Here is a 23,587-nt window from a genome sequence, read left to right on the forward strand (position 1 = left end):
AAGGAGTTAGAATTTAGCATTAGTCTAATCACAGTCAAGGAGAAAACTAGTACATTCCCATGTGATAAAGAAAGTTCACTTTGCCTGGCAAAGTACCATATCCAGTGTATAATGGTCCAGATGGCAATGGCAATGACAAGTAAGATGAAAAGTCATCATTCTGGTAGGTGGGTGCAGCAGCAGAGAATTGTGAGGCGGACCCTCCTGAGAAACTAAGGAAGGCAGACCACAAGCTTCAAGGAAGTCTGTCAACAAGTGGCAGAAACATGGACTTCAAGTTAGGATTTGTGGCATATGTGTATGTCCTGGGCAAAGGATAAGAATGAGAAAGGAGAGGGGAAAATGATGACATCAAAATAAGAGAGAGACTAATTGAGAGGAGGAGATATGACGGAAGTTGGATTTGTGAAAAGGAAAAGTGTGGGGGGGATTATCATGGTTTATTGTCTATAATTATGGAAGTTGCCTGTGGTGGTTTGATTCAGGTGTCCCCCATAAACTTAGGTGTTCCAAACGTTAGGTTCCCAGCTGATGGAGATTTGGGAATTAATGCCTCCTGGAGAAGGTGTATTGTCGGGGGTGTGCTTATGGGTGTTATAGCCAGTGGCCCCTTGCCAATGTTTAGCACACTCTCTTGTTCCTGTTGTCCAACTTATGTGGGCCGGGGGTGAGGAGTGATGTCCACCCTCTGCTCATGCCATCATTTTCCCCTGCCATCGTGGACCTTCCCCTCGAGGCTTTAAGCCAAAATAAACCTCTTTTTCCCATAAGCTGCTCTTGGTTGAGTGATTTCTACCAGCAATGCAAAACTGAATACAACATTGTCAATAAAAAAATTTTTTTTAATAATGAGGAAGGATCTGGGGTAAAGGCAGGTACACAAGAACCAAGACAGTCCATGGACAGAGTAGGAAACACTTTTTCAGAACTGAGCAAACATTCAAACCACGGCCAAAGGGCAAAGGCAGACCAGCTTTAGCAAAGGAGAGAAATGAGAGGCAGCCTGCCAACATGATCCAGTGGTTCTGGCCAGGGAGAATGAGGCTGCGCCTAACACACTTGATCAGAGAGAAACAGACTCTGTAGATACAGGATCATATTAAAATCAAGGACTCTTTCACATGAAGCCCATTACTTGCACCACTCTGAATAAAACAGGTTATCTAAGCTGGGCATATTGGCTTTGTAGCACTTGCAAGGCTGATATAGAAGATTACACTGAGTCCTAGGACAGCCTAGGTTATATAGCAATACGTTTCTTCAAAAACATAAAAGCAAGCCGGGCATGGCGGTGCATGCTTTTTTTTTTTTTTAATTTTTTTTGTTCATTTTTTATTTATTTATTTGAGAGCAACAGACATAGAGAGAAAGACAAGTAGAGGGAGAGAGAGAGAATGGGCACGCCAGGGCCTCTAGCCACTGCAAACGAACTCCAGACGCATGCGCCCCCTTGTGCATCTGGCTAACGTGGGACCTGGGGAACCGAGCCTCGAACAGGGGTCCTTAGGCTTCACAGGCAAGCGCTTAACCGCTAAGCCATCTCTCCAGCCCGATGCATGCTTTTAATCCCAGCACTTGGAGGCAGAGGTAGGAGGATCACTGTGAGTTTGAGGCCACCCTGAGACTCCATAGTGAATTCCAGGTCAGCCTGGGCTAGAGTGAGACCCTACCTCAAAAAACAAAAAAATAAAAAAAATTGTTTTATCCAGATATATGTATATATGACACATTCCTTTGAGGACTTACTAACACAAGCACAGAGATGATGAAAGATGAAAGTCCAAGCCCACATCCTGGAGAAACTCTAGAACTGGTCCCAATATCAGATTGTAGATGGAGCTACAGTACAGTTGCAAGACTGTTTAATCAGTATGAACCAATAAAACTAGATGGTGAAAGTGAACTTAAAAACATCTTTTAGAGCCAGGCGTGGTGACGCACGCCTTTAATCCCAGCACTCGGGAGGCAGAGGTAGGAGGATCACTGTGAGTTCAAGGCCACTCTGAGACTACATAGTGAATTCCAGGTCAGCCTGAGCCAGAGTAAGACCCTACCTCGAAAAACAAAACAAAAAAAATCATCTTTTAGGACAAGTTACATCAATACACGTAAGGGAAACACACTGGGCAAACCATATGAAATCCTGAGCTACTGCTCCTGCAGTGAACCTGTTAGATGACTAACCAGCCTTGCCCTCAAAAATACTGGTACCACTGCCTATAGCATAACTCATAGTATGGCACGAAATGACACCCATATTTGTTATGAACAAGATTAGCCATATTTACACTTCAACTAAATGAGAACATGGATGGGATAGCTGTTTCTCGTTTTCATTCTTGCACACTTTGTCCCTATAGCCAATCATATGAAGTGTACGGCCTTAAAAGCACACAGGGCTGGGGAGCAGGCTCAGTGGACAGGAGCACTTGCTGTGCAAGCATAAGAACCACCTGAGTTCAATTCCCAGAGCCCAAGTAAAAAGCCAGACATGGCCATATACCTGATATACCTGTAACCTCAGCACTGAGAGGGGTGGACAGGTGGATCCCTGGAGCTCACTGGTCATCCAATCTCACTGAGAAACAGCAAACTCCAAGTTCAAGAAGAAATCCTGTCTCAAGGAAATAAGGTGGAAGAGCTAAAGAGGAAAATGCCTAATGTCTTCCTGGGGCCTCTACATACATGTGCATAAGCACACATACCTGCATACACACAGGTACACACACATGCACACATTATACATACATGCCACATGCACACAGAAAAATTCAAAACATTCAATACATACATCAAAAAAGAAGTATAAGCCAGATGTGGTGGCATATACCTTTAATCCCAGTACTCACAAGTAGAGGTAGGAGGATCACTCAGAAATCAAGGCCAGCCTGAGAGTACATAGTTCCAGATCAGCCTGGACTAGAGTGAGACCCAACCTCAAAACAACAAAACACAAACAAACAAACAAAAAAGAAGTCTGAAATGATTTGAGCCCGTCATTAAGAAATTCATCCAAAATGTGAGCACATCTCCAAACGGTGAGTTTGCCCTAGCTAGCCCTGCAATAATACTCGTAAGGAAAGTGCTCATGTGGTCCCTCTGAGCTTCAGTGACAACAGAGCTGAAGAAAAGATGGGAGCATCTTTTGAAACACTGTTGGATGTCATATGAAGTGTTAACTATACAATGTTTACGTTACATAGCATTTCACAAGGATCTTGGCAGTGAAACCCAGAATTTACTTTAAAATTTTTTTTAAAAATTTATTAGAGACAGAAAGAGAGGGTGAGGAGAGAGACAGAGAGAGAGAACGGGTACACTAGGGCCCGTAGCCACTGCAGACGAACTCCAGATAACATTCACCACCTTGTGCATCTGGCTTCTGTGGGCCCTGGAGAACTGAACCTGGAACCTTAGGCTTCACAGGCAAGCACCTTAACCACTAAGCCATCTCTCCAGCTCCAGAATTTACTTTTTATATCAAAGTTATCTTTACTTTTACCGAGCCAAGCCATGAGTGCACATATTTCAGATGATTTCTGTTTTGTACTGCTGCTGAAGATCCTCCTGGAGTACACACCCACACAGCCAGCGGGACACCCCAGTTTACATGCTGCATCAGGCAGCTAATAGGGATGCCAAATTTACTTCCTGTTTCTAAAAGAGAAGAAACTCCTTACAGAGATGGTCAAGGAACAAAGTCCTAAGCAGTGGAGAACATATAATCCAGAGATCCGTGACAACTGAAATCCACTACCATAGGGGCTGGACACACAGGGACACACTGGCGAATGTTACGTAAAACGATGGGAACCCAAACTAAACTCAGTGAGTTACACCAATGCATGGGAAAAAAAGACATCAAGGAGAAGAGAAGCTAGTTGGGATGAAGAAGGGGTTCAATGGAAGGGGAGTGGGGTCAAGAAAAGGTAATAGGAGGAGAATGTGGTCAATAAATGTATAAAAATTGTCAAAAATGAAAAATAAATAAAAAACAAAATTAATGGGGGGGGACAATAAAAATAACCATATAAAATACTACAAAATTATTATCAAAATGGAGAAAAAAAGGCAATGAAAGGATAGAGTTTTAAAACTGTTTCAAAGTTGATAGAGAGAGCATTCGCTAACCTCTCATCTAAGCAGTGACTTGGAAGAAAGGAAGAAATAAGTCATGAAGACTAGGAGGCAGGAAGAAGACACTTCCAGGCAGAAGAAATATCTTGGGAAGAAGTAGTTTGATATATGGCAGGAACAGCAAAAACACCAGCAGAGTCTGGAAAAGAGATAAACTAGATCATGAAAGTCATTGTAAGGTCTCTATCATTTTTTGTTTGTTTGTTTGTTTTGGTTTTTCGAGATAGGGTTTTGCTCTAGCCCAGGCTGACCTGGAATTCACTATGGAGTCTCAGGGTGGCCTCAAACTCACAGCAGTCCTCCTACCTCTGCCTCCAGAGTGGTGGGATTAAAGGTGTGCGCCACCCTGCCCTGCGGTCTCTATTGTTTGCTCTGCATGAACTAGGGGGATGGCTACAGGACTTTGAGGAGAGGGTAAAAGCACAAGGATCACTGGCCTCTGTGTTTATGGGGTGGTATAAATGTGTTTGGATGCCTGATCCCCAGTTGATGGCACTGTGTGGAAAGATTGTGGAGCCTTGCTGAATGAAGTGTGTCATTGAGGGTGGACCCCACTTGCTCTCACTACTTCCTCCCTGCTTACGTGAAGATGTGATGTTGGCTATCTGCTCTTGCCAGGCTTTCCCTGCAATAATAGGCACTCTACCTTCTGGAACTGAAAGCTGAACTAACCCCTTTCTTTAAGCTGCTTCTGATAAGGTATTTTGTCCCAGCAATAAGAAAGCCACTAATACTGTTTAGAATAAATTTCATAGTCCAGCAGTGAAAATAGGGAGCATGGATAGAAGGCTAGGAAAATTGTTTGAGCCCTAGAGAAGTGACCTGGCTTAGAACACACTGATTGAAAAACAGGCAGCAACAACTGGTCCCATTCCCGATCCATCTAGAAGATAACATACAACAGTATTTGCCCAAGAACTAGGTATAAAATGTGAGTCTCAGGATGACTAACTCTTGAGGCCTGATGACAACTATTTGTGAAATAGCTTTAAAAAGAAACATCGTGCCAGGCATGGTAGCGCACGCCTTTAATCCCAGCACTGAGGAGGCAGAGGTAGGAGGACTGCAAAGAGTTCAAGGCCACCCTGAGACTACAGAGTGAGTTCCAGGTCAGCCTGGACCAGAGTGAGACCCTACCTTGAAAAACAAACAAACAAAAAAGAAAGAAAGAAAGATCATAAAACCTGATTGTTTCCTCCAGAAAAGTGTGAGAAATAAACATTTGCTATTTACACACACAAAAAAAAAAAAAAAAAAAAAAGAAAGAAAGAAAGAAAGATCCGGTTTTGGTTCTAAACATCCTAAGTTTGAAATGTCAGGCATTTAAGACAAGATGGTGTATAGATATTGGATAGAAGACTACCTTGTGTTCAGATAGTGGGCTAAACTGAAGACATAAATTTGGGATTGTCAACACATGGATGAAATTTTAAGCATGAAACTGCATCAAATTCATGATGCCTAAGGACTAAACCTGGTAACCTTTCCCAACAGTGCTCTCTAAAGCACCCATTGTATGTGATAAATTAACTTCCTTCCTATGCATCTACAATGATATTAATTCTTTTCCTTGGAAAATCTGAGAAAACTCCCTGAAATGATTTTCTGATTTCTAAAACAGAAACTATGGTTAGGAAATGCTGATTAGAGGAAGATCTGAGGTAGTCAGGGAAATGAAAATAGACCATAAGAGAAACAAAAGTGCCACTGAGGAGCTGGAGAGATGGCTTAGCGGTTAAACGCTTGCCTGTGAAGCCTAAGGACCCCAGTTTGAGGCTCAATTCCCCAGGACCCACGTTAGCCAGATGCACAAGGGGGCACACGCATCTGGAGTTTGTTTGCAGTGGCTGGAAGCCCTGGAGCGCCCATTCTCTCCCTCTCTCTCTCTCTCCCTCCTTCTCTCTGTCACTTTCAAAGAAATAAATACAAATAAACAAAAAAGAAAAGTGCCACTGAGGTGGGAAGAAAGTTAGGAAAGAACAGATCTGAGAGGTAAGTGGAGAGCAACGAAGAGGAAGAGATGAGGCTGATGGGCCACGAAGTGGGAATTGGGAATTTCTAGCCAAGTTTGGCTACAAGGGAGTCTCAGGACCTTGACAAGTATGCTTTCAGAAGATCGTGGCTGGACCCAGTTTAAGAGAGGACAAGAAAAATGACTCTTCTTCAGTAGAGCTAGACTATGTTTTCAACCATATCTCAATCTCCTATTAATTATTTTTCAAGTGTCTGGGTCAAACTGAAGAAAATCCTGAGCCCAGCTATTAATAAAATTATATCTATTTATAAGAATTTTTCTATAAATAAGTTAAAAAATTTTAAACCAAAGTTAAAACTAGATTGACTATTAAAGTTATAATAAAAATCCATAAAGCAGGATTTCAAATATTAATTAATGTTCATAACTAATTTTATAACATTACTGGTTAACTTGAAAAATGAGTAGATATTGAAAATATGTATCTATAAGATAAATTCATCTTAATAAAATGAAACTGAGGTATTGAGCTATTAAATAATGCTTGTTGGTCAAAAATACATTATACAAAAATACTGATTCAACACAGTAATGCCCACTACTTTAAACATCTTTATGGACATTTATTATTCTATCATCCTCAGGATCCTACAGTTTCTTCATACACTTTGTACAAATCACATAAATTCTTTTAAACCTACATTCTTTTATGTTGAGCAGAAATGGTAACATGGAAAGGACACATCCAGAAAGCTTTAGAAGATAGGGTGATTTGAATGTAAAAATACCCTCCATAGATCATGTGTTCAAATACTTAATTCCCAGAGGTGGTGTTGCTTGGAAAGTTATGGAATTTCTAGAAAGTGGAGCTTTGCTGGGGGAAGTGTGACTAGGAGTGGCTCTTGAAATATCACAGCCCAGCCCCATGGCTATCTCTCTCTACTTCCCCCTTGCTGGTGTGACAATATGAGCCAGCTTCCTGCTCTTGTCAAACCTCCGCCACCATGATGAAACCTCCCCTAGAACACGTAAGCCACAGTCAACTCTTTCCTTCCCTCAGGTGCTTCCAGCCAAGTATTCGGTCACAGCAATGAGACGGTGCTGATACAGGTGCAAATGCAGTCAGTTTGTTACAGTGACACATTGACACTGGAGTAACTAGAACAACCAGCGAGTTACAGGTGTCCTCTGGCTGTAGACAGTGAATGCAGACAGCTCTGCTGACGCGGGTGAAGAGAACAATGAATCTAAAATTAGAGAAAGTACAGTTTTACAACTACAGTTTTGGTGTGTTTGCTGTGGAGCTAATACTCTTCCTGAAGCCACCAGATGCCATCCCCATGATGTCACATCTGTGCAGGAGCCTCCACAGGTGTGGCCATGCGCACCTTCAACACTTCCCCGCACCCTTCATCCTGGAGCTTCGGTGACCGCGGCGGGGCGATGCTCTCAAGTATCTGCGGCCTGCTTTGCGTTTCACTTTCTAAGTTGTCTGAAAACAGCTGCCAAAATACCAAGCTCTTTGGAAAAGGTTGATCCAACTGCATTTCCAGCCAGACTGCAAACGAGCGAAGTGGAAATATTTATGAGCGAGTTTCCCTGAAATCCCTGTTAAAGCTGCGCCAGCAATTTCTTGGCTTCACGTATGACCTCAAAACAGGACAAGCTCCTTTTCCAAATCCATCTGCTTTTTCGGCTTTAGTTCTAGCCTTACATTTTAATATGCAACTAAGTCAGACACAATAGCCCCTTAGTCCCAGTAGTACCCAGATTTGCAAATCTGAGTTACAATGACCACAGGATATATGTAAATCAGATGCTGAACTCAGATCATAAATCTGATACCCAAAGATTCAACTCCAAGAAATCCATTACTGGCCACATTTTACAGTATATTTTCAGACTAGCTAAAAGACAAATGCATCATGTTGAAAAGAAGGTTATGACTACAAAAATTTTGCAAAAATCAGGAATTTTAGTTACTGTATTATCTCATCACTACGGGCTTAGGATCCATTGTGACTTAGAGGAAGATCAATAATAGAGCTGGGCACGCCTTTAATCCTAGCACTCGGGAGGAAGAGGTAGGAGGATCGCTGTGAGTTAAAGACCACCCTGAGACGACAGAGTTAATTTCAGGTCAGCCTGGACCAGAGTGAGACCTACCTCGAAAAACCAAAAGTAGCAATAATAATAATAGAGCTGGTAGGCAAGGTTTAATGTAAAGAGCAAGAGTCTAGAACATCAAGCTAATATGGTTCCCTCAGACTGCATTCAGCCGACCGGAAGCTAATGTAAACAGGCAGCCTCACTCAGCCAAGCCCTGCCTGTGCGGGACTGTGCGTGAGCTGCCTCTGCTCTCCCTGGGGTGGCTGCATTCAAGAATCCATGCAGCCAATGCCCTTGTAAATCAGTTAACCTTTTCCTTCTCAGGGGATCTAAAGTTCTCTGGATGGTAACTCATCCAGAGCTGTTTTCTGGGCTGCTGACCAAAGCAACACCCATTCAAAAAAGCAGAAGTAAGTTGCCAAGGAAATGAGGAAAAAAAAAAAAAAAAAAAGAAAGAGACCATGTTGTGTTATGTTTTACTAGCCCTTCAAAGCTTCTAGGAGACTGGTTTAAATTTGAATCAGGACCAAGATTCATTTCTATTCTTTCAAAGGGACAGAAAGCAAACTTTGGACTAGAGTAACCCTTGGAGGTTTAAAAGGTCAAAGTCTATTTAAGGGCTCTGAGGAGCTCCAGATCCTGCTCAATTCTAACGAAACTACATATTCAGCCCCCAAACAGCACCTCCTGTTATCTGGAATTCGGAACCCCACAGGGTGAGCGAGTGAGTAACCAGGCTTCACTTGTGGTTTTATTCTGGCTCAACTGTCCACCCTCAGGACGAGATCAGAACTACACAAGCTTCGCCACCCACCACTTAATGTCCCTTCTACCAGAACCCACTTGTGGCAAAACTCCTGTAATATATGATGTCACTTCATCATGTCAGATTGTATTAACTTAGAAAGAGAGAGAGAAAGGAAGGAAGATAGATTTTGAAAAGAGGAAAGCCAAAAACTTATGGAACAAATAATTTTCAGCTTCCAGGAGCATGTATGAGCTACACCTTCCCTAGCCTGAGAAGTACGGGAACACACAACCAGCTCGCCTATAGGAGCCTTGAGAACCTGCCTAGGGAGAGGGAGAAAAGGAAATGGGAGTGGGGTTAATCAAAATTCACGATGTTATGATAAGCCATAAGAAAACCTACTTCTTTGCTAACAAAAAATACACACACACACACACACACACACACACACTTAAAAAAAGAGTTTGAGCATAAGTATCAGGGTGTGGAGGTGGATAATGCTGTACCCAGAAACCCCAGATTGTTACAGAAAAATTTCAGTGCCAACATTGGGATACCCCCCAGTGAGTTGTTGCTCAGGGAGGCCCCTCATGGCCTCTAAACAATGCAGACTATTGCTGAGGCTCCTGGTTGCCCACCACAACTAGATGATAAGACCCTGCTGCTGAAGACACCACGTGTTTGGGTTGAAGATCACTGAGAAGTCAAGTTATGGCTGAGCTGGAAGCCTCCTCCCTGTTGACTATCATAGTGCTGGAAAGTGCTATGCAGCCTGCTGGGGAAGACAAGTCATCAGCTACATTAACCAGCAGTGAACCCCGCAAACTACACAGCTGGCCGACCAGGCGAAATATGCCAACTGGAGCAACAGTGGCATGTCTGTTATGCAGGAAATCAACTGCTCTCTGATTAGAGCTGAGGCCTATTCCACAGAAGGGAATTCATGCTTGGCAATGAAAAGCCTATGGTTAGGGAGGCCATAAGCCCTACTTCTGTTGTTTGGCTAAATCAACATATTGTGCCCGACAAATTGCCCTCAAATATTTATGTTTATGTCCATATATTAATTCAACTCTCACTTTTGTTTAGAGAAGCTTCTTTTTTCAGATGGTGATGACCACTGGGGAAGATTCAGAATTCATCTAAGTGCTAAGAAGAAGCGTCATTGGAGCGTTCAGCACTGAAAGACATCTCTATCATACCTTCCAAGACTCAGGGACCACTGGCAAGAAAGAGATCATGGGAAGAATGTAAGACCCAAAGCACAGGGGCTGGAGAGATGGCTCAGCAGTTAAGATGCTTGCCTACAAAGCCTAATGACCTGGGTTTGATTCTCCAATACCATGAAAAGCCAGAAGGACAAGGTGGTGCATGTATCTGGAGTTCGTTTACAGTGGCTAGAGGCCCTGGCGCACACATACATACATACACACACACACACACACATACACACATTCACTCTCTCTATCTATCTGCTTGCAAATAAATAAAACATTTTTTAAGATATAGCCAATTCTCTCACTATCTGTGCTTTCTCTGTCTCTGTCTCTCTCTCAAATAAATAATCTAAAGATTTTTTAAAAATAAAAACACTTGCACTGTGTCTAGGGCTAAAAGGAGCTACATGAGGTACCGGGGGAAAGTGGCCAACATCTGTCTGAGCAACTCAAGATCTAAGCTACTCAGCAGCAAACAACCTGCTGTGATGCTCACACAGGTGCAGCAGTGGCCCACAGCCATGGTGGGTAACCAACTGCTCCTGGATTAGCTAACAGATCTGCTCAGTGGAAAGGAACCCATAGCTGGAATTGGGAAACAAGTCATAATCATATACAGATAATGAGTTTGCTCATCAATATCAAGCTCCCACCAATCTTGGGCTACAAGAGGGTCTATACCCATTAAATTCTCTCTAAACTAATAATGGTTATCCCATCTAACCTGTGCTGACTTCTCTGTTGGAGAATCTGCTTTTCTTTTGCAGACAGAAGTGGAACCTGAGGAGAGAATTAGTCCATCACACTTCACCAGGGGCTCAGCCCAAATCATAAAGGAATTGGGGGAATGAGCAAGAGTGAACCTTATACCATCAGCACAAGGATGAAGGAGATAGACACAGTGAACACTCAATACCTACCAACTCAGACAGAGATCCAGAGGCTCCTAAGAGCCCATCACTGAAGAAGACCTAAAATGAACCCAACATGGTTCAGGAAACTTTGTGAAACAGGGGGTGGAAATATTGTTAGAGCCACAAGTTGGGACATTAGGCACAGAGACATTGCTTCTTCCCCATAACTGACGGCTGACCCCACAAGGCATGACCCACTATCCCCATGGGGATGACCAGCATCCCCAACAAGGAGGGTCCCCATGGAGGGGGGCAGGGATGAGGGAAAGGATGGTACCAACATGTGCTGTTTACATACTGAGTATGTCCATAACTAATAAAAAATGATTTAAAAAAAATACTTGGACTGGAGAGATGGCTTAGCAGTTAAGGCACTTGCCTGCAAAGTCAAAGGACCCAGGTTTAATTCCCCAGGACCCATGTAAGCCACATGCACAAGGTGGCACATGTGTCTGGAGTTTGTTTGCTAGAGGCCCTGGCATGCCTATTCACTCTATCTACCTACCTACCTATTTATCGATCTATCGATCTAACATCTATCTGCACCCCTCAAATAAATAAGATAAAGATTAAATAAGTAAATAAAAAGAGCCAGAGGAGGAGGAGCGCTTTGGAACACTGTCTTCAAGATACAAAGTGGCTGCTGCAGCCATATGATCTCACGGTTGTCACTGCCTACACAAGAGCTACATAATACGAGGACAAAAACTAATGGTGCTATCAAACTAGAAGAGCGACAAGTTGGAAAGAAGAAGGAGTTCAGTGGAGAAGAAGTAGGACAGAGGGACAAAGGAAGGTGGAGGGAGGAGATTATGATCAGGGTACCTTGGGAATATGTATACAGGTAGGTTGTCAATAACAAGGTTTGAAGCCAGGTATGGTGGTGCATGCCTTAAATCCCAGCACTCAGGAAGCTCACGGTGTAGGAGGAGTGCTGTTAGTTCAGCCCTGGTGCACCCATTCTCCATCTCTCTATCTGCCTCTTTCTCTGTCACTTTCAAATAAATAAATAAACAAAATTTTTTAAAAAATTAAAACTAAACAATCTTTTTATTTTCCCATCCACATTTTTTTTAATTTTATAAACAAAAATGAAAGGCATTCACATAGGGTATAGATGCCAAATTATCCATATCTGCATACAACATGATTTCACAGAAAAACCCAAAGAAGGAAGGCAGGGAAGGGGAAGAAAACGAAGCCTGGCAGAAAGAATACATTCAGTAAGGTTACAAGATATAAGAGCAACGGTTAACAGTCTGTGCTCAAATGCCAATAATAAAATTGCTGAGAAAATAAAGAAAGCAATCCCATTTGTAATAACTTCAAAACTAATAAAAGACTTAGTGACAAATGGTGCTGGGAAAACTGGATATGTATCTGTAAAAGGATGAAAATAAGATTCTTCTCTCTCCATGCTCAAGAATTAAATCTAAATGGACTAAAGACCTTAACATCAGACCTGAAACTCTGAAATTGATAGAGGAAAAAGTAGGGGAAACCCTTCAACATATTGGTCTTGGCAAAGACTTTCTGAATACAACCCCAATTGCTCAGGCAATAAAACCCCAGATTAACCATTGGGACCTCATGAAATTATAAAGATTTTGCACTGCAAAGGACACTGTGAATAAAGCAAAGAGGCAACCTACACAATGTGAAAAAAAATCTTTGTCAGCTATATATCTGATAGTAGATTAATATCTAGGATATACAAAGAACTCAAAAAGTTAACTAATAATAAATCAAACAAGCCAATTAAAAAATGGGCTATGGAACTAAATACAGAGTTCTCAAAAGAAGAAATACGGATGGTGTATAAGCATCTAAAAAAATGTTTTACATCCCTAGTCATCAGGGAAATGCAGATTAAAACTACATTGAGATTCCATCTCACTCCTGTCAGATTGGCTACCATCATGAAAACAAATGATCATAAATGCAGACGGGGATGTGGAAAAAGAGGAACCCTTCTACACTGCTGGTGGGAATGCAATCTGGTCCAGCCATTGTGGAAATCAGTGTGGAGGTTCCTAAGACAGCTAAAAATTGATCTACCATATGACCCAGCTATAGCACTCCTAGGCATATATCCTAAGGACTCATCTCATTTCCTTAGAAGTACATGCTCTACAATGTTTATTGCTGCTCAATTCATAATAGCTGGGAAATGGAACCAGCCTAGATGTCCCTCAACTGATGAGTGGATAATGAAGATGTGGCACATTTATACAATGGAGTTCTACTCAGTGGTAAAGAAAAATGAAGTTATGAAATTTGCAGGAAAATGGATAGATCTGGAAAGGATTATACTAAGTGAGGTAACCCAGGCCCAGAAAGCCAAGCGCCGCATGTTCTTCCTCATATGTGGATCCTAGCTACAGATGATTGGACTTCTGTGAGAGAAGGAAAAAACTCAGTAGCAGAGGCCAGTAAGCTAGAAAAGAGATAGAAAGGGAAGAGAAAGGAAGGGAGGGGTGTACTTAATAGGTTGGTATTGTATATATGTAAGTAGAAGACTAGATTAACGGGGGGTGAAAAGGCCCAAAGAGAGGTCAGGGGAAGAGACTGAGTAAAGGAAAGGTGGAGGGAGGGCTAATCAAAATCTAAGAGGATGCAAATAAATCATATTGAATCCTTCAGTTTGGGACAATGGAACACTCAGGAGCCATAGATCGTTGTTAGAAAATTTTCAGTGCCAGGGATGGGACACCTCCAGTGAGTTGTTGGCCAGGGAGGTCCCTGATGCCCCCAAAACATCATAGGCCATTGCCGAGACCCTTGGTTTCCCACCAGGGATAGATGGTAAGACCCTATTGCTGAAGACTCCACATACTTGGACTGCAAGGCCACTGAGAAATCCTGCTGGAAATGAGCTGATAACCTCCTCCATGTAGACCTGCTGACAGAAAGCTGGAAGAAGCCGTTCTACATGTAGTTCAATGGGAGAAAGAGATACTACCAGTGAAGATACTCAACAGTGGACACTGCAAGCCTTATAATTGGCCAGCCAGGCCAAGTGAGCCAACGGGTGCAATAGTGCCACATCTGTCATGGTGGAAACCAACAGCCCTCCAATTGGACTGTAGGCCTGCTCCATGGTGGGGGCGGGGGGGAAATACATCCCTGATACTGAAAACTTAAGACAGGGGTAGTCATGAGCCCTGGGGATGTAACATCTGCTGATGTCTGGCTAAATGTATATACTATGCTTATCAAACTGCCCAGTAAGCACTTCTCTTAATATTCATACCCTTATATTAATTCTACTCTCACTTTGGGTAGAGAATCTTCTCTTTTCAGATGGTAGTGACCTTGGGATGACTCAGAAGATATCATAGTGCTGGAAAGAAGTGACTAGAGTACTGAGTAACATCTCGATCACACCTTCTAAGGCTCAGGCTTCCAATGTGGAAGATGTGGTGGAAAGAAAGTAAGAGCCAAAGGAAGGGTAGGACTCCTTACAACATGCTCCTCCAGACATAAAATGGCCTGGATATCCATGACCTCACAGTGCCTGACACTACCTGCACAAGACCATCATAAGAAGGTCAGCGTGTTGAAGGTGGCGGTGGCAGCGGCCCGGGCGGGGGTGATCTTCCCGCTGTGACTGTGGAGCTGCGGGGCCGAGCACGCTATCCTGGCCGCCTGCTGCGCGTGACACCATGGAGGGTGGCGGGGGCACTGGCAACAAAACCGCCGGGGGACTGGCCGGCTGTTTCGGAGCGGGAGGAGCGGGTTACTCGCACGCTGACTTGGCCGGCGTCCCGCTAACTGGTATGAACCCTCTGTCTCCTTATTTAAATGTGGATCCACGATATCTTGTTCAGGATACAGACGAGTTTATTTTGCCAACTGGAGCTAATGAAACCCGAGGCAGATTTGAACTAGCCTTCTTTACCATTGGCGGCTGTTGCATGACAGGGGCCGCATTTGGGACAATGAATGGCCTTCGGCTAGGATTGAAGGAAACCCAGAACATGGCCTGGTCCAAACCAAGAAATGTACAGATTTTGAATATGGTGACTAGGCAAGGAGCCCTTTGGGCTAATACTCTAGGTTCTCTGGCTTTACTGTACAGTGCATTTGGTGTTATCACTGAGAAAACACGAGGGGCAGAAGATGACCTCAACACTGTAGCAGCTGGAACCATGACGGGCATGCTATATAAATGTCCAGGACGTCTTCGTGGAGTCGCGCGAGGTGGCCTGGAAGGACTAACTGTTACCACTCTCTATGCACTGTGTAACAACTGGGAGCGCACGAAAGGCTCCTTGCTCCAACAGTCACTCTGAAGATGTTGCCTCCTCATGAATGGAGACACCAGTAGTCATCCAGATCACTTCAGTCAGTCTGGAGCCGCTTCCTCTCTTGTACCTACAACCCCTTTGAACAATTGGAGTTCTGATTTGCTGTGATGAAGATCATGGGTGGCTGGCCAGGATTGCACTCTTTGCCCTTAGTGAGTTGAAGCCAGGCCCTGTGGGGGCTCACTGAGTAATGTTTTCTCTTCTTTGGGGAGGATCTTGCATCTGTTCTCTCCTGCACCCTAACTGGAACCCACTCACTCCCTGGCTTCAGGGCATTCCTAGTGTCAACACTTTGTTACTGTTGGGTTAATATCTGAAACTGGTACGTTGCCCTGTATTCCAAATAAAGGGTGAAATAGAAACTCAAAAACAAAAAAAAAGACCATCATAAGAGGAAAAGATGATGACATCAAAATAAAAGAGACTGATTGAGATGGGGAGGGGATATGATGGAGAATGGAATTTCAAAGGGAAAAGTGGGGGGAGGGTATTACCATGGGATATTTTTTATAATCATGGAAAATGTTAATAAAAATTGAGAAAAATAAAATAAAATATATATATATAAATAAAAAATTTTAAAAAGACTTAGTGACAAACATATTTTTAAAGGTGAATAACCCTTAAAATTAAAATTAGGGCTGGAGAGATGGCTTAGCGGATAAGCGCTTGCCTGTGAACCCTAAGGACCCAGGTTCGAGGCTTGATTCCCCAGGACCCACGTTAGCCAGATGCACAAGGGGGCGCACGCGTCTGGAGTTCGTTTGCAGTGGCTGGAGGCCCTGGCACACCCATTCTCTCTCTCTATCTGCCTCTTTCACTCTCTCTCTCTCTCTCTCTCTCTCTCTCTCTCCCTCTCTCTGTAATTCTCAAATAAATAAATAAAACTGAAAAAAGAATTTAACAGAAGAATTAAAACTATAAAATAAGACTAAAAGAACTTGAAAACACTCATGCAAACATGCAAAGTGAACTGCTCTCACCCTTGGTCAGAGAATCTGCTTTATTTTATAGATGGCAGAGAACACTGGGGAGATGCAAGATCCATCAACTCAAGAAAAGACAGCCAAATGCTAACAGCGAGATGTGCCACCTCTTCCACACTTAGCAAGGTCCAGGAGAAACTGCAGAGGAAGCAGCAACTCAAGTACTGCTCCCAACGCTAGCCTGACATCCACATCCAGGAAAATAGCAACAAACACTGTGGTGAATGGAAACACATCCTAACAGAAATACAGAGACGTCAACACCAACCAACAACACACCTGTCAAGGCTCAGGGGCTGCTGGGGAAGAAGGGGGGATTGTAAGAGCCACAAGGCAGGAAGGAACACCCTGAGACACAGCTCCCCCAGAGACAGAGGACCTAATTACCCCACAGTGAACACCAATAACCCTACTGAGGAGGGCCCACGGGGAAATGGGGTCCAGGAGAAGGGCATATTACAACTATGTTAAAAAAAAATGTTTTAATAATGTTAAAAACATACAAAGTGAAAGAGCACCTTGTGTTACTGGATTTGAAGAATTAGTAATTCTTGTGTGTGTGTGTGTGTGTGTGTGTGTGTGTGTGTATGTGTGTGTGCAGGCACACACATACCACAGTGCATATGTGGCAGTCAGAGAACAACCTCAGGGTTGGTCCTCCTTCCCACCTTATCTGAGGCAGGGTCTTTTGTTCCCAACTGTGTTCCCCAGACTCACTGACCCACAAGCTTCCAGGGACTCTCCTGTGTCTGCCTCTCTTCTCACCGCAGAAGCACTGGGATTACAGGTGCTTGCACTACTGTGTCCAGCTTTACATGAGTCCTGAGGACCCCAACTCAGGACCTTACTCTTGCACAACCATAGCAAATGCTTTGTCCATTCAGCAATTTCCCCAGCTCCCAGAATCAGTATTTTTGAAATGTCCATAAATGATCAATAGATTTGATGCAATGTCTATCAATATATCAGTAACATTCTTTACATGAATAGAAAAATTAGTCACTCCTAAACGAATCAGAAAGACCCCAAAGAGCCAAAGCACTACTGCTTATAAAGAATAAATCTGGGAGCATTATAATGTCTCCAGCTGTAACTCAGGAACTGCTGCAAAACATATTATAAAGCTGCAATCACCAAACAGTATGGTGCTGACATGAAAGATTCATAGACCAATGGAAAAGATTAGAGAACCTAGAAATAAATCCATATGTCTAAGCCAAGTGGCTTTCAGCAAAATAGCAAGAATAAATATTGGAGAAAGTAAAAGTCTCTCCAATAAATGGTGCTTGGAAAGCTAGATATTAAAAACTGGGCTGGAGGGATGGAGAAATGGCTCAGTGGTTAAGGTGTTTACCTGCAAAAGCTGAAGGACCCAGGTTTGATTCTGTAGGACCCATGAAAGCCAGATGCACAAGGTGGCACATGCAACTGGAGTTCATATGCAGCAACTGAATGCCCTAGTGTGCCCATTCTCTCTCTCTCTCTCTCTCTCTCTCTCTCAAATAAATAAATAAAATTTTTAAAAAGAATAAAACCATATTATTATCTCTTTTTAAATTTTTTGTTTATTTTATTTATTTATTTGAGAGCAACAGAGAGAAAGAGGCAGAGAGAGAGAATGGGCACGCCAGGGTTTCCAGCTACTGCAAACCAACTTCAGACACGTGTGTCCCCTTGCACATCTTGCTAACATGGGTCCTGGGGTCTTTTTTAACTTTTTGAGAGGGCATGCCAGGGCCTCTAGCTTCTGCAAACAAGCTCTAGATGTAGATGCCACCTTGTGTATCTGGCTTACATGGGTCATGGGGAACTGAACCTGGGTCCTTTGGCCTTGCAGGCCTTAACTTCTAAGCTATCCCTCCAGCCCCCATGTTACTATCTCATGTCATACAAAAAAGTCAATTCAAAATGGGTCTAAGACTTAAATATGAGCTTTAAAACTAGTAGAAGACAACATAGCAGAAATGCCTCAGGACATTCGCTTCGGCAAAGATTTTTTTTTCTTTTTTTATTTTTCAAGGTAGGATCTCACTGTAGCCTAGAGTGAGATGGAATTCACTATGTACCCTCAAACTCACAGTGATCCTCTTACCTCTGTCTCCCAAGTGCAGGGATTAAAAGCATGTGCCACTACACCCGTCTAGAGGTTTATTTTGTAAATATGACCTGTGAAAACAAAGGCAACCAAAGCAAAAGTTGACAAATGGGATTATATCCAACTAAAAGGCTTTTATAGGGGTGGGGAGAGAGCTCAATGGTTAAAAGTGTTTTTTTGCAAATCCTGTTGACCAAGTTCAATTCGGCAGCACCCAACTAAAGCCAGACGCAAAGTGGTGTATATGTGATATCAATGTGCTTATGACAAGAGATGGCAAAGCCAGAAGAACAAAGCTTGTGGGCCAGTTAGACTAGTGTTTGTTTGCAGCAGCAAGAGACTCTGTCTCAGAGAAGATGGAAGAACAGCAATCCCTCAAGGTTGTCCTCTGACCCCACACACGGGATGAGGCACATGCATACCCACACACAAAAATAAGGTTTAAAAGCTTTTGTAAAACAAGGAAAACAGAGTGAAGAAACGACCACAGAGTGTTAGAAAAATATTTACAAATAGCCGGGTATGGTGGCGCACGCCTTTAATCCCAGTATTCGGGAGGCAGAGGTAGGAGGATCGCCGTGAGTTCAAGGCTACCCTGAGATGACACAGTGAATTACAGGTTAGCCTGGGCTAGAGTGAGACCCTACCTAGATGAACCAAATTTTAAAAAAAAATTATATATATATATATGTGTGTGTGTGTGTGTGTGTGTGTGTGTGTGTGTGTATACAAATTATTCATCTGACAAGAAATTAAAATTCAGAATATAGAAGGAATTCAAGCAACTCAACAGCAAATAATAATTTAATTAAAATTGGCAAATAACCTAAGTGCATGTTTCTCAAAAAAAAAATGTAAATAGCCAACAAATATATGGAAAACAACATTCAACAACAGCAATTGTCTGGGGAAAGTAAATCAAAACCACAGTGAACCACCAATTACCTCCTATGAATTAGAATGGCTATTATCTAAAAGACAAAACAACAAATTCTGGCAAGGATGGAGAGAAAAGGGAATGCTCCTAATTGTTGGGTGTGTGAATTATCACAACCATTATGAAAAATAAATATTTCAAAAATAGAATTACCATACGATCCAGCCATTGTATTACTGAATGTGTACACAAAGGCAAGGAATTTGGTGCACCAAAGAGATGTCTGCACTGTCATGCTTACTGAAGCACTATTCACAGTGGCTGAGCTATGAAACCAACCTAAGTGTCCACTGGTGGGTAAGTGGTTAAGTAAAATGTGACACACAAATACACACACACACGCACACACACACAGGACTATTATTCAGTCTTAAAAACAATGGAGGGGAGCCGGGCGTGGTGGCGCATGCCTTTAATCCCAGCACTCAGGAGGCAGAGGTAGGAGGATTGCCATGAGTTGGAGGCCAGCCTGAGACTACACAGTGAATTCCAGGTCAGCCTGGGCTAGAGTGAGACCCTACCTCAAAAAAAGAACAATGGAGGGGGCTGGAGGGATGGCTTAACTGTTAAGGCATTTGCCTGCAAAGCCAAAGGACCCAGGTTCGATTCCCCAGGACCCACGTTAGCCAGATGCACAAGGGGGCGCACGCATCTGGAGTTCGTTTGTGGTGGCCGGAGACCCTGGTGCATCCATTCTCTCTCTCTCTTTCTCTCTTTCTCTCTCTCTCTCTCTCCCTCTTTCTCTGCCAAATAAATATAAATTAAAAAATCAATAGAGTCCTGTCATTTGCAGCACCATGGACAGAACTGGATGCTATTAAGTGAAAAAATAATCAGGCACAAAAAGACAAATATCGCATGTTCTCACTTATACATAGAAGCTAAACAGTTGATTTACTCCTGGGAATGGAGGAAAGAGAATGGTAGATAGATACGGGTGAGCAGTGAATAGGAGGAATCACTTGTAATGTTGTACATCAAAACACAATAACTATACTGGACAACAATTAACTGTGTAGTTCAAACCAGCAAGTAGACAGGATTTTGAATGTTCCCAACATGAGGAAATAATAAATGTTTGAGGTGACAGATATGCCTGTTACCCTGTTCTGATCATTACACACTATATACAGGCACTGAAATGCCACAATGTACCCCGTAAATGTGTACAGTTATGTTAATTAAACATTTAAAATATGTTTTAAAGATTATCACATGATGGTAAAGTGTCTGCTAAATTGAGACAAAAATCCATCATCCTCCATCAGAGCATGTTAGCCTCCAATTGGCATACACTCAAAAGGAAGGCTCTAATCTGAATGTGTTCCACACAAAGTAGGTGCCCATTGTGAAAAGAACACTCATCTATGGCAAATAACCAAGGCAACTTCATGACACTCAAGTTTTATGGTAAAATATGTATTTTTAATTAAAAGATAACCCGAAGCTCATTCTCAAAAAGTGACTTAATTGATCAATAAGTGGACAAATTAAAATTTTCTACTAAGTCTGTAGATTTCTTTTTATTTATTTGAGAGAGAGAGAGAATGGGCACACCAGGGCCTCCAGCCACTGCAAACGAACTCCAGACACATGTGCCACCTTGTGCATCTGGCTTACATGGGTCCTGGGGCATTGAACCTGGGTCCTTTGGCTTTGCAAGCAAGCTCCTTAACTGCTAAGCCATCCCTCCAGGCCCAAGTCTGTAGATTGTTATACCATTGACTTTCATTTGGGCAATGATGAGAAAAAAATTCATTCACTTTAATTCAGTATTTAATTTCTCTCAAAATGTTTGCCCCAAAACTGTAGCCTCTATTTCTTAATGATCTCTTGATGCTCACTAAAAAACTCTTCATTAATGTAATACAATTTCTCCATAGCTGTATTATTATTTTGCCCTTGAAGCATCAGCCTGAGTCTCCTTCCTCTCTTTCCATTCCTTCACCTGTCTGTGAGTTTTTCCTTTTTCCTTTCCTTTTAGACTTCCCCAAAGACTAATGACTGTGCTACCTGTTCTTGACTGAAATTATGCATTATAGCATGGTTTCAAAGTCCACATCCATGTTTTCAAAGATAAACCCTCTCCTTGGAGAACTGCCCCCCCCATACACGCATACAGCACTGGTGAGTAACCCAGAGGTTCCAGGCCTCTTTCAAGGTTGTCCACAGGTCCACCGCCAGTCCCCACATAGTCAGCCATTCAGCTTCTCCCAGCAAAGGCTTACCACCAGTGTAGCCCTTCCTTCAGTCAATACTGCTGAGCCCAAATTAACTTGTGGTTCCCTAGGAAGCTTTTCCCAGCTCTTTCAAGACACAGAGCTTTCCTACTTCTTCCACTTTCTCATACACACAGCATCAAGTCTTATGACTTAGCATTAGACTTCCCCTTAAGTGATTCATAAAAACAACTCAGACTTTAAACCAAATTGTAAGCCCCAAGACAGATGCAGTACGCCTTATACCTCTGCAGTTTCCCCAAAAAATACTTAGCACAATGCCAGAAATTCAATTAATATTATTGTAAGTTATTTCGTGTGTGTGTGCGCATGTGTGCGCGCATGTGTGCGCGCGGAGGCAATAGGAAAACCTCACATGTCACTTCTCAAGTGTCCATCTTTTTTGAGACAGGGTCTTTCACTGACCTGGCACTTGTGGAATAGACTAAACAGACTGGTCAGTGATCCTAGTGATCTGTCTCTGCCTCCCCAGCACTGAGATTACAAGCATGCACCCTATGCCCAACTTTTTTATGTGGGCTCTGGGGATCAAACTCATTCTTTCATGGCAAACACATTACTGATAGATCTCTCTCTAACCCCAAATATGTGTTAAATAATCAACCCAGCCATCTCATTTTCTGTGGAGAGTTACTTTACCCTAAGGGAAGGATGAGGCCAGAAATGAACAGAATCTGTTACACAGTGACCAAAACCATCGTTCACCCTTTTATTGGCTCATCTAGCAAACATTTATTAAGTTTGTGCAATGTATCAGGTACTAAACTAGACCCTACAGATACAGAAGATGAGGGATGGAGAGATGGCTCAGTGTTTAAGACACTTGCTCACAACAGCCCAGGTTCAATTCCCCAGCACCCACGTAAAACCAGATGCAAAAAGTGGTGCCTACATCTGGAGTTTATTTACAGTGGCTAGAGGTCCCAGCATGCCCATTCTCCCTACCCCCCCTCCTCTCTTTTCCTCTCTCTCCCCCCTCCCTCCCTCCCTCCTTCTCTGTCAAATAAATAAATCATTGTTTTAAAAAAAGGAAATGACTGAAATGTAAGGCAACTGCTATGGCATGTTACTAACTGTGAGGCAGCTAGAGGAAAGCGAGAGAGAGGAGGAGGCCTGGAGATGTCAGTGACATCATCCCAGAGAACAGACTCCCTAGAAGGGATATTGAGACAAATATGCTGTTTACCACATTACTCAAGATGAAAACACAGCCTAGGAGGTGAACAGCAAGTACAAAGACACAAATTCAGGGAAATAACACGTCTCCTTAATCCTCTCCTCCCCTGCCCTGAGCAGCCCTGGGCCCGCTTGCCACGTGTGGCGACGCATAGCATACCTATCTGTACTCCAAGCACCTAGAAAGTGAAGGAAGGAGGATCAAAAATTTGAGGCCAACCTGGACTACATAGTAAGACCTTGTCTCAAAACCCAAGACAAGGGCTGGATAGTTAACTCAGTAAATCACTCACCTCAGGCTGGACAGATGGCTTAGCGGTTAAGGAGCATGCTTGCAAAGCCTGAGGACCCAGGTTCTATCCCCCAGGTCCCACATTAGCCAGATACACATGGTGGTGCATGTGTGAAGAGTTCATTTGCAGTGGCTAGAGGCCCTGGCATGGCCCCTTCTCCTTCCCTCCCTCCCTCCCTCCCTCCCTCTCTCTCTCTCTCTCTCTCTCTCTCTCTCTCTGTCTCTAATAAATAAATAAATAAAAATAGATCTTGGGAAAAAAAAAAGAAATGCAAGAAAATCGCTCACCACGCAAGTGCTGTGTCCGTACCTCAGCATTAGGGAGGCAGAGGCAGGAGGACTCATGGGCCTGAGGGTGAGCTGACCTAGCTTAATTGGTGAGCCCCAGGCCAAAGAGAAACGTTGTCTGGAAAAGAGGTGGAAAGCATACCTCAGGGATGACACCCAGAGT

At 43.0% G+C, this 23,587-nt stretch overlaps 2 protein-coding genes across 3 annotated transcripts in view; one reads left to right on the forward strand and one right to left on the reverse strand.

Annotated features, from left to right (window-relative positions):
• Nucleotides 1-23,587, reverse strand: part of Rgl1 (ral guanine nucleotide dissociation stimulator like 1) — a 294,134-nt gene that overhangs the window by 210,403 nt on the left and 60,144 nt on the right. The gene's annotated exons all lie outside the window — the stretch shown is intronic.
• On the forward strand, nt 14,747-15,772 carry LOC123459948 (mitochondrial import inner membrane translocase subunit Tim23-like). Its single transcript, XM_045146644.1, has one exon. It carries the CDS (start codon nt 14,766-14,768, stop codon nt 15,393-15,395), a length of 630 nt encoding a protein of 209 aa, XP_045002579.1. The 5' UTR covers nt 14,747-14,765; the 3' UTR covers nt 15,396-15,772.

The sequence above is a fragment of the Jaculus jaculus genome, chromosome 1 (assembly GCF_020740685.1).
Source record: "Jaculus jaculus isolate mJacJac1 chromosome 1, mJacJac1.mat.Y.cur, whole genome shotgun sequence".
In the NCBI taxonomy this organism is placed as follows: domain Eukaryota; kingdom Metazoa; phylum Chordata; class Mammalia; order Rodentia; family Dipodidae; genus Jaculus; species Jaculus jaculus.

Excerpts from the sequence above, each read along its gene's own strand:
- LOC123459948 (XM_045146644.1), top strand. The coding sequence starts at position 14,766 with ATGGAGGGTGGCGGGGGCACTGGCAACAAAACCGCCGGGGGACTGGCC.